This window comes from Oryctolagus cuniculus, chromosome 10 (assembly GCF_964237555.1).
Source record: "Oryctolagus cuniculus chromosome 10, mOryCun1.1, whole genome shotgun sequence".
NCBI lineage: Eukaryota > Metazoa > Chordata > Mammalia > Lagomorpha > Leporidae > Oryctolagus > Oryctolagus cuniculus.
Genome location: NC_091441.1, coordinates 15811407 through 15824939, shown reverse-complemented (window position 1 = coordinate 15824939; position 13533 = coordinate 15811407). Strand labels below are relative to the sequence as shown.

The following is a 13533-nucleotide window of genomic DNA, read 5'->3' as shown; positions in this document are numbered from 1 at the left end:
TCAGTTGATATTTAAATTTATGTTCTGTTATGAAATAGAACACAAACTGGAAAGTATATAAACATAACTGTATAGCTGAACATATTTATATAAAAAAGAGGCTCAAGTAACCAATGACATCACGGAATGGAACACTGTCATCATCCCCAAAGCCCCGGTTCTCATTCACAGCCACAACTCTCTCACTTCTCCCAAGCATCGCAGGTTGGAGGCTTAACCTACTAAGCCACAACACTAGCCCAGTTAGGTTTGTTTTTAAACATTGTATAAATGGAATTGTATGGTAAGTATTCTGTTGTGCCTGGTTTCTTCACCCAACATGCCTTTGGGATTCATTCAGGAGTTGACCTTGTGGCCCAGTAAGGCAAGCTGCTGCTTGGGATGTTTGTATCCCATACTGAAATGCTGGTTCAAATCTCTGTTGTTCCTTTTAGATTCAGCCACCTGCTAATGCATCCTGGAAGGCAGTGGATGATGACCCAAGTACTTGAGATCACGCCATCCACATGGGAGATCCAGATGGAGTTCTGGGCTCCTGGCTTCAGCTTGGTCTATCCCCAGCTGTTGCAGATATTTGGGGAGTAAACTACTGGATGGAATCTCTCTCTCTCTCTCTCTCTCTCCTTTTCTTTCTCTCCCTCCATCTTTCAAGTAGATGAAAAGAAATAATCATTAAGAAAAGATTCATTCATATTGCTTAGCTTTGTGGAAGTTTATTCATTTTTGGTGCCGTATTAGTGGTTCAGGGTAACACTATGCTACTATTTGCTTTTTAAAGATTTATTTATTCATTCATTCATTCATGCAGAGTGACAGAGGGGGAGATCTTCCATTAGGTAGTTCACTCCTCAAATACCTGCAACAGCCAGGGCTGTTCCAGGTTGAAGCCAGGAGGCAGGAATTCCATCTTAGTCTCTCACATGAGTGTCAGGGACTCAGTACTTGGGTCATCATATGCTGCCTTCCCAGGTTCATTAGCAGAAAGTTAGATCAGATGTGGTGCAGCTGGGACTTGAACCAGTGCTCCAATAAGAGAGGCTGATGTTGCATGTGGTGGCTTCACCTGCTGTGCTCCAGTGTTGGTCCCCTATACTGCCATTGTTTAAATCCATTCTGCAGCTGGAAGGCATTTGGGCTGATTCGCAGCTTTGGCATTGTGAACTACTGATGTTGACATCCTCGTCTGTGTCTGCTGGAACACAGGTGCTTACTGGAGCTGATGTTTTAGCTTCTGTGAGCTGACTATACTTTGTGATAATGAGATTTGTAGACATTGTGACCATAAAAGGGAAAAACGGATGAAGACACTGCAGTTTGGGAATCTGAGGCTGTGGCTTTTGTTATGAATTGGTTCCTATTTGTGACAAATTCATATTTCCAAGGGCTGAAAACCCTGCTGTTTTCTTAAATGTCAGAATAAACCTGCTGTTATTCTAAATGCACTAAAAATTCTTTTAAATGGCAAAAATCAGCTTTAAAAGTCTCTTTGTTTCAAATTAATAGCATCTGAATGTGACTAACAAGAACATTTGCCAATTCCAAATTAGACCATTTTGCTTTTCGTCAGAACCAGAAATCTCTGAGCCAGAAGAGACTTTAGAGACACTATAGTTCCAACCCTTCATTTCGTGAATCAGTAAATAAAGGCTCTTGAGGTCAAATGTCTGCTCAAAAATGTACTTGGCTAGTTAGATGTCTGATTCCCAATCCTGAACTCTGTACAACTTCCCCAAAATATTGCAGGGTCTATTTTTCAAACTATGGCATGTGTAGGAGACAGAGACTGCCATTCTGCCATTGTCATTCTCATCATGCTAATCCATTTATTAATGAACCCACCTGAGCACCAGCCCCTCTGCTGGCTTTTTCTGGCATCCTGTGTTTACAACAGAGAAATGATAAGATCACATATGGCAACAGATGGTGTAAACTGGTAAATTCTGTATTTACCATAACCATCCATTACTGGCTTTACAATGGTAGAGTACTAGAGACAGCGACTCTCTTGGCACTGTGAGTGATGTGATTCCCAAATACCTGTCTGAGATCGGGTACTTTTCTTGAATTCCATTTTTATCTTTATCTGTGGTAATATAAAAAGGGGGGTGGTGGAAGGATATATTTTTCATAGAGTTAATTTCCCTCAATTTGAAGGGACCACCTTTTATGCTGAGATTTCTTTCCTTTTATGTGTGATAAAATGACCTTTCAAAATAGTATTTTAATAATAATTATAGCTTAATTGTGTTTTTGAGGACAATGATTGTAACTGTTCTCTTTACCATCATATACTCGGTTCCTTGTACGGTGCCTAGCATATAGCACAGAAACATAAGTGTTTAAGTGAATGAGTAGAAAGTTAGTAAACCTAGTTTGTACCAATTTTGCATGTGTATTGCAGGGGTGGGAGTTTACTAATCCCTAGAGTCTGATAAATTTCAGACTGTTTCTGTTGAAGAGTGGTACAAACTACCTAGTATATTGGGCTCAAGTGTTTCCCCCAAAATTACACCTACCCAGTCTTTGTAGATGAAAATTGAGTAAAGATGTGGTCATGACGATGGATTAGGGTGGGTCGGTACCCAAAGACTGGTGTCCTTATAAGAGTATAATTTGGACACAGAGGCATAGGGATAAGACCATGTGGTGACAGACACCAGAAGGCAGAGACTGGAGTGATGTGGATAGAAGCCAAGGAACGCTGGCACCCACCAGAGGCTGGAAAAGGCAAGGAAGAATCCTTCCCTGTAGCTTCAGAGAGAGAATGGCCCAGCCAACACCTTAATTTTGGACTGCCAACCTCCAGGGCTGTGAAAGAAAACATTTCTGCTGTTTTGAACCACACAGTTCATGGAACTTGGTTACAGCAGCCTTAGGAAATAAATACCCTAAGGAATCCAGACCGCTGGAGAAGGTAGGAGGCAGTGGGGGGTGGAGGGAGGAAGAGCAAGATTTCTAGAGAGCAATGATGTCTCCTAAAAATCTCTCTACCGTGGAGCAAAAAGGGGAATAGTCTAATGAATCAGGATGGGGGAGTCAGAGCCTGGGAGACACTTTCCTATGTTAGTCATGGAAGAATCAGAAGAAATGCTTTGTGATGTTCAGGAAGGATTTTTGTCAGATATGAATTTTGATGTGAAGATGTGTTAAGTGCTTGGGACAGACTACATTGCAAAACATGTTCCTAAAAAGCCATCTGTGAATCAATTTTAAAATTAATGTATTTTAAATGTATTTGCATTAAAAGAGCATTTAAAGCAACTGTAAGATGGATTCATTTATAAGGGAAAGGATAAATAATACTTTGAGAAGAAAAGCTATACTCACAGTTTTCCATACAAAATTATAAACTTAAATATTAGTCTTAAATATTAGATTTATTGAATTTCAAGTCCCAACTGTGGTTGCCTTGGTAGGGCCAGACCAAACCATTTTGAGGGCTTATACAACCTGTAGGCTGAATATTCTCCACCCCAGCTCTAGTAGCTCTAGTATATAATTTGTATATCTAGATTTTCATATATGCCATTTGCTTAAAATAAGAAGTCTATATAATGAAAGGGAAGGGAATAGGTTGATTTTAACTGATTATTTAAAGTGTAATAGCCATGCCTATACCTAAGCTTCATTAGGGCAGAGAGTTTTGTCTCTACTATTTCCTTAGGGTGAATGAAGCACACACAAAACTGTTCAGTGAGTATTTGTTGGATCAATGTCCGAGTAATTTACGTTGTTAGGGGCAGGGGTTAGAACCACAGGGCCTTGATTTCTGGCTTAAAACTTCACTGTTTGACGTACGGACCATCTGTTTATTTGGGTGAGGCCATATGTGAGAAACAAGAAAAAGACAAAGAATTATGGGATTCAAGAGGGTACACTAAAGTCTGAAATGCTGTCGAGTCATATCTATAAAACAGGCCTACTTAAAATGATGGCGGGAATTGGTAGAATTCAAATTATAAATTTTACAAGGGAGGGGTAAGATGTTAGAGAGACATAAGGTCTCATCCTGCCAGTGTACAAGGAACGTATTAATTCAGTCTGGCCACCTGGGGCCCATTTAGTGCACTAGAGCAGTAATTTGCTAAATGGGCTCCTCATAGTAAAAAGAATGAGTAAACAGTGAGCAATTTAGGCATGGTAAACCACTAGTAGCTCCAGGGACATAAAAATGTGAAACTATAATTAGATTCCTTGTTCATAATGTACTAACTAAATGTATTACAGTGTACGTTGCATCTTGCTGACTTTATTTCTAGACACAGCTGAACCCCCTAACAATTCAGACCAAAACTTTCTCAGTTATCAATTCATGCTTCCATTAAAATTCCAACTGCTATATTAAACAAAAAAAAAAAATCCCAAAGATGGTTCCTTTTATCTTAGATCTAAGGGTATAAGCAGATACAGAACACAGCCAGTCAGTTATAAATCACACAGCATGAAATAAACTATGGCAATAAATTGAGAATTATATTCTTTTTCTAAACTTAGCTGTGAAAATATTTTAACAAGATGGCATGAAGGTTTACAACTTTTGCATCTGATGTTTCTTTTTGGGATTATCTTTTAGTCCTTAAAGATGTGATTCTTTGAAAACTGTGGCTACTCAGAAATACAGTATTAGATTGTACATTTGGAACACTTTAAAGGGGGATGGGCATTTATGATTTACATGGTTTTAGGATTCTAGCACATTCCCCACTCTAAGTAGAAGCTGCTGCTATTTCATGTATTTCATACATGTCTGGAAAATATTTGTGTTTTATTGAAACCCAATTCTTATTCAGAGAAATTGTATAGTGTGGGTTGGCACAGATGGTCTGGATGATGTTCCATGATACTAACAAACCCTTATTTCCCTTCATCAATTTCAACTACAAGGTTCTGGTTGATGTAGTAATAATGAGAATATTGGGTTGGTGCTGTGGCGCAGCAGGTAAAAGCCCCAGCCTGCAGCACCATCATCCTGGCTGTTCCACTTCCAATCCAGCTCCCTGCTAATGTGCTTGGGAAAGCAGTAGAGGATGGCCCAAGTTATTGGGCCCCTGCACCCACGTGCTAGACCCGGGAGAAGCTTCTGGCTCCTGGCTTCAGTTCGGCTCAGCTCCAGTTGTTGCTGTGCACGTTTGGGGAGTGAACTAGCAGATAAGACCTCTCTCTGTCTCTGTAACTCTGTCTTTCTTTCTTTCTTTTTTTTTTTTTTTTTTTTGACAGGCAGAGTGGACAGTGAGAGAGAGAGACAGAGAGAAAGGTCTTCCTTTGCCGTTGGTTCACCCTCCAATGGCCGCCGCGGCCGGCGCGCTGCGGCCGGTGCACCGCGCTGATCCGATGGCAGGAGCCAGGAGCCAGGTGCTTTTCCTGGTCTCCCATGGGGTGCAGGGCCCAAGCACCTGGGCCATCCTCCACTGCACTCCCTGGCCACAGCAGAGGGCTGGCCTGGAAGAGGGACAACCGGGTGTAACTCTGTCTTTCAAATAAATAAAATAATATCTTAAAAAAATTAATGAGAATGTCTATTCTTTAAAGTTTTTTTTTTTTTTTTTTTTTTTTTTTAAATTTAAAAGGCAGAATAGGACTGGAGTTGTGGTATGGTGTGTAAAGTCACCACCTGTGACGCCAGCATCCCATACCGGCACTGGTTCGTGTCCTGGCTGTTCCACTTCTGATCCAACTCCTGCTAATGGCCTGGGAAAAGCGGCAGAGATGGCCCAAGTGCTTAGGCCCCTGCTACCCATGTGGGAGACCCAGCTGGAGCTCCTGGCTCCAGCCTGGCTCAGCCCTGGCAGTTGTGGCCATCTGGGGGGAGTGAACCAGCAGTTGGAACATGGCTCTCTCTCCTTGTCTCTCCTTTTCTCCCTGTCACTCTTTCAAATAAATAAAAATAAATCTTAAAAAAAAAAAAGAGTAACAGAAAGAGAGATTGATCTTCCATCCACTGGTTCACTCCCTAAATGATGCAACTGCGGGCTGGGCCAGGTTGAAGCCAAGGGTTAGGAACTCTATCCACGTCTCCCATGTGAGTGGCAGGGGCCCACGTGCCCCAGCTTCCCCAGGATCATTAGCAAGAAACTGGATTGGAATATGAGCAGCCAGAACTGGGACAAGCACTCTGATATGGTATGCCTGGGTCACAAGTGACAGTGGTTTAATCCCTCTGCACCACAACGCTAGCCCTGGGGACTCGGGTTTTCTGTCTGTCTTTCTGTCCTCTCACATGCAAGTTGAGTGACTTCACTGAAGGTCTGGGGGTGGAACAAGGGAAGAGAAGCATTACCGACCCCCGCCTTTCTGCTTTCCCCTCACCTCCAATTATTATTCTCAATACAATGGAATTTGTCATCTTTCAAGTTATGACTCTATGAATGGAATCATACAAAAGTGTACTGTTCATTTCCCTCCCTGTTTTTTGTTTGTTTTGAGGTGGGAATGCTGTTACTTTAACTTTTTTTTTTTTTTTGCTTTCCTGAAACCAAGTATCTATCTGCCAATACTTTGGATACACAAAGTCTATGAGCAATGCTGTTCCTTAAAATTTTTCCCCTTGCAATAGATTTTTTTGTTATAAATACTTTGAAAGTATAAACAGAAATCCTGCAAGATAAAAAGGGAGAGCAATGGAGACTGTAAAGCTTAGTGCTGGGAATTAGAGGTAGATTAAATACAATACTGTACTGTCTCAGGATGCCACTGAACATCCAAGGTCCAGTGGTGACAGGACTTATGGTTGGAAGAGACTGTCTTAAAGCTTGTTACATTAGCTAAATAAATGTAACTCTAGAAAGCAAATTAATATACATTTGTTAATAGAGCAAAATTTAAAGAACTAATGAACATAAAGAGGTAAAAATTCTATGTTTTAGTTTTGAAATTTAACATTTTTTTTTATTTGAAAGGCAGAGTTACAGAGAAAGAGAGGGCACTACAGACAGAGCCCTTCCATCTGCTGGTTTACTCTCCAAATGACTGCAATGGCCAGGACTGGGCCAGGCCCAAGCCAGGAGCCAGGGTCTCTCATGTGGGTGTAGGGGCCCAAGGATTAGGACCATTTGCTTTCCCAGATGCATTAGCAGGGAGCTAGATCAGAAGTGGAGCAGCTGAGACATAAATCGGTGCCCAAACGGGATGCTGGTGTCACAGGTGGAGGTTTAACCTGCTATGCCACAATGCTGGCCCCCTGGGCTTTGTTTTTAAATCATATTAAAGGATGTGCAAACTAAAATACCTATCTTTCCATTTCTAGAACTAATGGGTTATGTTAGGTGCTACTCAAGGAAACATATAGGTTAGTATAGCTAAAATTTATCTTCAATATACAATATGCACAATCTGCCTTTTTTTTTTTTTTTTTTTTTGACAGGCAGAGTGGACAGTGAGAGAGAGAGACAGAGAGAAAGGTCTTCCTTTTTGCCATTGGTTCACCCTCCAATGGCTGCTGCGGCTGGCGCGCTGCGCTGATCCGAAGCCAGGAGCCAGGTGCTTTTCCTGGGGGACATCCACCACTGCACTCCCGGGCCACAGCAGAGAGCTGGCCTGGAAGAGGGGCAACCGGGACAGAATCCAGCGCCCCGACCGGGACTAGAACCCGGTGTGCCGGCGCCGCTAGGTGGAGGATTAGCCTAGTGAGACACCGCGATTCTTCATCAAGTACTTATTTTTTATTCGCTCCAGAAAATTTCATTCTAAGTTAGCTCTCTATTTTCTGACTTCCCCTCGTTTTGAGTCCCTTTCCTTCCTTCCTTCCTTCCTTCCTTCCTTCCTTCCTTCCTTCCTTCCTTCCTTCCTTCCTTCCTTCCTTCCTTCCTTCCTTCCTTCCTTCCTTCCTTCCTTCCTTCCTTCCTTCCTTCTTTCTTTCTTTCTTTCTTTCTTTCTTTCTTTCTTTCTTTCTTTCTTTCTACAGGCAGAGTGGACAGTGAGAGAGAGAGAGACAGAGAGAAAGGTCTTCCTTTTGCCCTTGGTTCACCCTCCAATGGCCGCCGCACTCGGCGCGCTGCAGCCGGCGCACTGCGCTGATCTGATGGCAGGAGCCAGGTGCTTCTCCTGGTCTCCCGTGGGGTGCAGGGCCCAAGGACTTGGGCCATCCTCCACTGCACTCCCTGGCCACAGCAGAGAGCTGGCCTGGAAGAGGGGCAACCAGGACAGAATCCTGCGCTCCGACTGGGACTAGAACCCGGTGTGCAGGGGCAGCAAGGCGGAGGATTAGCCTAGTGAGCCGCGGCGCCGGCGGAGTGTGTTTCCACAGTACCTTATATTTTTGTACATGTCTCACTTGTTGAACATTCTAATTTATAAACCCTGTGGAGGCAAGGATAGTGTATGATATATTCAATTGCTTTACCTAGTGACTGGTTCATAATACATGCTCACAATTATTTGTTAAATTAATTGACTTGAATTTGTTAACTCTCGTGTGAGAACTTGCAATATCCCTACATTCAAAAGTGTTTGCTGTTGATTGAATTCAAACGGAGTAAAAACTATTTTCACGAGGCCAGGGAAGACTTCAAAAGGAAAATATATGAAAATTTTCTTTCAGAAATTTCAGGAATCACAGAGAAGTATTTATTTGTTGTCCAGGTAGCTGCTTCCACTCCTCTTGGAGAAACTGCAAGGATAAGCTAAGTGCGATTCTCTCGCCACAACTTCCAGTTCTCTCTCCTTTTCTCTCCTCACCTCCAAGTTTAGCAACTGAAAGTTCAGACAGGCCCTGGATGGTAGTAAAGTTATTTTAAAAGTCTCACGTGTGGAAATCCCGACTTACAAATCTAAGACTGTTAGATCAATTTAAAACGTGTACTAAATTCTTTGAAACAGTAAACTGTCCCGCTACAGACTACAATGCTGTTTCAACTGACGAAATAAATGTAACTTTTCAGACCACAACTACACATAGAAGCTGCAGGGAAATCCTGTTGTGAACGTGACTGAAAAAACCCGGGAAGGCGACGGGAACACGCGAAGCAGCCCCCCGCGTCTCCACGCCACCGCTTCTTCCCTTTCCCACTTCACTCCGCCTGAATAAAGCGACGGCAAACTTCAAACAACTCCGGTTCTTTGCTGTGCTCCTTCCGGCGGGAGAGGATGGGCTCAGGGCTCCCGCAAGCATATTCAATGAGGACACTGCCCGTCTCCCCGGGCCTCGAAAGAGAAAAATCGTGTCGGCGCACCGGGAGTGCCGGTGATCCTGAGGTGCTGTGCTGTGGGTGTGTATTTGTATCTCACGCAATGGGCGGGGGTGAGGATCGAGTGTTTTCTTACCGTTTAGAGTCCCTGGAAATCCTCCTTTTTCAATTAGCAAGGAAAATAAAAGTCATCTGGCAAGGGACAGTGGGCGGGTAAGCTACAAGTAAACCCGCAAGAACACACTTCGGTACAGAGTTCAACAGCAGAGGGCACAATCCCCACTGGTCATGGTCAGATGCTGGCAGCAAGGCGGAGAACCCAAGGATCGCTGGGGCTTGTAGTTCCCCACTTTTCTCTCAAGAATAGCCGTCCCCAGAAGAGAACTACAACTCCCTAGGTGCACCGCGCACCCCTCTCGTCACCACCCCTCTCCGAGGCCGGCTCTGGGACCTCCCGGGAGACTGCCCCCGCCCCGCCCCCGCACGCACGCGTCACGTTTGTTTACTCTTAGGCTCCGCCCCCCGCCGTCCTCCGGCGCTCCCCGCTCCTCCCGGGAATGCCGTCATGCTGGCGATGCATATTCATGAGGTGCGCGCTGAGCTCTCGCCCGGCCCGCCTCCCGCCTTCCCGCTCCCGCCGCGCGATTAATATTCAATGAGCCCAGCTCGGCGGCTGGTTCGCCGGGGCGAGGTGGGGGGAGCAGGCGGGGCCTGGCGCGGGGGAGCTCGCGACCCCCGCGGGGAGGGCGTGTGTGCGGGGGGGGGGGCGGCGGCGGCGGCGGCGAGGCGGGCGGGCGCGCGGGATGGAACACCGAGACACCGGCGGAATACTCCGAATTGCCACATAATCCCCTGGAACGGCCGCGCCGAACGCCATTGGCTTCTCCCTTCTCCGCGCGCCGCCGCCGCCGCCGCCGCCGTCTCCCACCTTCGCCTCCCTCTCCGCCCGCTGCCTCCGGAGCTGGGGGGAAAACGCGAAGCCCCGCGGCAATGGAGCCCGCCGCCGCGGCCCCGGCGCAGCGACTCCCCGACCCCGGCCGGGAGGACCGCGCTCCGGCTCCCGCAGCAGCGGCGGCGGCGGCGGCGGCGGCCGGGGGCGGCCGGAGCCTGGAGTCCGCGCCGACCGCGGCGGCCCCGAGCGGCGGGAAGGGCAGCGGCTGCGGGGCGCGGGAAGAGGCCCCCGGCGAGGCGCCGCTGGGGCCGCTGCCGGGCCGGGCGGGGGGCGCCGGGCGCAGGAGGCGGCGCGGGGCGCCTCAGCCCGCGGCCGGCGGGGCAGCCGCGGTGCCGGGGGCCGGCCACGGCGCTAACTCGCTGCTGCTGAGGAGAGGGCGGCTCAAGAGGAATCTGTCCGCCGCTGCCGCCTCGTCGTCGTCGTCGTCGTCGTCGTCCTCGTCGTCGTCTTCGGCGGCTGCCGTCTCGCACCCCGCGGGCGCCGCCGGCCTCCCCGCCTCCTGCTCGGCCTCGGCGTCGCTGTGCACCCGGAGCTTGGACAGGAAGACGCTGCTGCTGAAGCACCGGCAGGTGATGCCGCTGCAGCCGTCGGACCGGGACTGGGTGAGGCAGCAGCTCCGGCGGGGCTGCCTGCACGTCTTCGACCGCCACACGGCCTCCGCCTACCTGCGCCCGGTGCTCTGCACGCTGGACACCACGGCCGGGGAGGTGGCCGCCCGCCTGCTGCAGCTCGGCCACAAAGGCGGCGGCGTGCTGAAGGTTCTGGGCCAGGGGCCCGGACCCGCTGGCGCCGAGGCTTCCCCCGACGCCGGGCCCCGGCTCGCGGCCCCCGAGCTGCCGGCGGGGAACGCGCCGGGTGCCGTCGGGGGCCCCTCGCGCGCGCCGCCCACCGACCTGCCACTGCCCGCCGGCGGCCCGGGCCGGGGGGCGCGGTGCGCCGCCCGCGCTAGCCCGGTCCCCTCGGACTGCAGCCCCGGCGAGCCGTTCGCTAGGGGCCTCGGCTCTCCTCCGCCAGGCGTCCCGCGGCCCCTGGACGGCGCGGCCGCGGCGCCGGCCTCCGACACCGAGAGCTTCAGCCTGAGCCCCAGCGCCGAGAGCGTGTCCGACCGGCTGGACCCCTACAGCAGCGGCGGCGGCTCGTCCTCGTCTGAGGAGCTCGAGACCGACTCAGCCCCGACCCCGACGGGGGCCCCGGGTCAGCCCTGCGGTCCCGCACAGCCCGGGCCGCCTTCCCCGACCGCCTCCCGCTCTCTGCCGAAGCAAGCCCCCAGGGGCGCGGACATCGCAGGCGGCGCTGCCCCCGAGGGGCCTCGGCCGGAGGAGGCGGCGGCGGCGGCCGAGGCCCCAGGAGGCGCCCCGTCGAAGGTGCCCCCGCCGCCCACCCTCTACGTGCAGCTCCACGGAGAGACCACCCGGCGCTTGGAGGCGGACGAGAAGCCGCTGCAGATCCAGAATGACTACCTCTTCCAGCTGGGATTCGGGGAGCTGTGGCGGGTGCAGGAGGAGGGCATGGACTCGGAGATCGGCTGTCTCATCCGCTTCTATGTAGGTAAGGAAAGCACCTGCACGTGCACTCTTGCAGGGACCCAGGAAGGAGTCTGTTGCCCGGCCCAAGAGTCGCTGCGGGTCCCGGGGAGTCCTGGTGTGAGCCTTGGTTCCGGCTTGCACGGTCGGGCCGTGTGGTGCTGGGAGGAGGAATCCTCACATCCGCCCGTTTGTGGTCTGTCGTGAGGGCTCAGGGACCAGAAAGCGGTGTGGCGGAGCTGGCCCAGATCGCGGGGAAGTCCAGGAAGCGTGCACTCCCGACGGAGGAGGTGGCACCTGGAGCCGTCGGGTTGCTGCCTTCAGGCCTCTCCCGGGGCCTTGCTGGGTGTCAGGGAAGCCCTCGCGTGCACAGGACAGTGCCCACCCCAGGGGAACCCCGGCCCTGCGTCTTGGCCGCAGTGGACCGAGCCAGCCACAAGTACAGTATGCGCTGCCCTGACTCCTTCCCTGCCAGCTGGGGCCCCGGCGTGTTCAGCTCTCTGCCTGCGTGTTTACCCAGGGAGTTCTCCTTGGAAACTTCACGAATACGATCCTTTTTTAAAGTGATACTTTTCCGAAGCGCTTTTTTTTTTTTTTTTTTTGGAGGGAGGGAGGCTTATTTTCGATTTTTGAATCTTGCATCCAAGTGATTTTGCCTGTTTCTTTTTTTCCTCTGGCCTTTGTGGTGGGCACAGACCCTCGCGGTAGGACTTGCAGTAGGGGTTCCGTATTGCAATATCTGTCTCTTTGGATGTGACCTAAAATGCTGCTCAGTCTTTGCAGGACCAGCACAAGTTGTTGATGCGGCATTTCTCCTTTGGCTAAAGGCTTGGCTAGAAGTGAATTAGGGAGCCATAGGTCCTTGTTATTGTACTTCAGCTTTATAAGTTGTTTGTGCCCTTTGCCTCTTGTGATTTAAAGATAAGATTGTATGATTAGGAATTTTATTTAAGTTACCATTAGCGGAATTAAATCCTAACCAACTTTAGGTATGAGTTTGTAGGTGGTGGTGGGAAAATAAACTTATGACGACTCTGTATATCCATAGCCATTCTTTCAAACTTAACATGTGCTTTGGTCCTAGTGGCAGTTTACTTTTTGAATGAAGAAATCTGTTCTCCACATTGAAATAGGCAAGGTTGTAGTATACCTGGTTCCTGTAAGTTTCATTGAAAATTCTCTGAAGTTCTTAGCAGGTTTCTGGTGATTTTTGCCTTATTAAGAAAATCAAGTCATACCATCTGAAGCCAGTATCTCAGCTGGGTGACATGCCTTTTACAGTTTATGGACCAGAATATAGGTGATTTTTTTTCCTTTTAATATATAGGAGCAACAGCTATATCCCTTCCTCCTACAGCTCATGGAATTTGTAAAATGTTTTATACAAACACCAAATGATAATTATACTTCGAAGGAGACTATATACTTGGTGTTAACATGAGAACAATGAATGCCCTTATAACTAAACTTAGCTGTGTGGAGGGAAATAGATATGAAACAAGTAGTTAAATAAACAGTATTTGAACATATTTTGTACCCAAAGAGCTCTGTAGCCCTTCCTTTGCTCCTGATTGTCTATTCTGATCATGGTAGATGTCCGTGAGAAAGGTTTTGGTGTTATAGTTGTGAAATAAAAATCTTCAGTTGTCTCTTCAAGAGGGGCTAACATATTCTAAGTGGATGATAAGCTGCTTTTTTTGTTTTGTTTATTAAACTCAATATAAGAAATGACAGTCCTATTTCTGTTTAAGTCCTTAGTTTCTGACATGGTCATTTTAATCGTTTTTTTCCCTTATCAAAAGCAGTCATTGTTACCTCCTTCTGAACTTGCTGCTTTCTTATATATGCATAGCATAAATACCTATCTGTCTCTGTGTTTATGTTTATAAAAATAACCAATAAAGTGTGGATGCCACACGCAGTATCCCACGTATTC

The 13533-nt window shown here is 48.5% G+C and overlaps 1 protein-coding gene and 1 long non-coding RNA gene across 3 annotated transcripts in view; one reads left to right on the top strand and one right to left on the bottom strand.

The window, feature by feature from the left end:
* Positions 1–9000: 9000 nt before the first annotated feature.
* On the bottom strand, positions 9001–9742 carry LOC103349395 (uncharacterized). 2 transcript variants are annotated; one of them, XR_011379304.1, is made up of 3 exons: positions 9612–9742; positions 9259–9340; positions 9001–9138 (listed from the first exon to the last, which is right to left on the bottom strand). It is a non-coding gene; the product is annotated as an uncharacterized lncRNA (long non-coding RNA). The 2 variants fall into 2 exon arrangements; XR_517570.3 differs by having other exon boundaries at positions 9629–9736.
* A 165-nt stretch (positions 9743–9907) lies between these two features.
* PHLPP1 (PH domain and leucine rich repeat protein phosphatase 1) overlaps positions 9908–13533 on the top strand; it is a 229866-nt gene continuing 226240 nt past the window's right edge. Inside the window, exon 1 of the mRNA XM_051851890.2 lies at positions 9908–11622. Coding sequence (XP_051707850.2) covers positions 10113–11622 — 1510 coding nt within the window. The 5' untranslated portion in view covers positions 9908–10112. The remainder of the gene's footprint in view (positions 11623–13533) is intronic.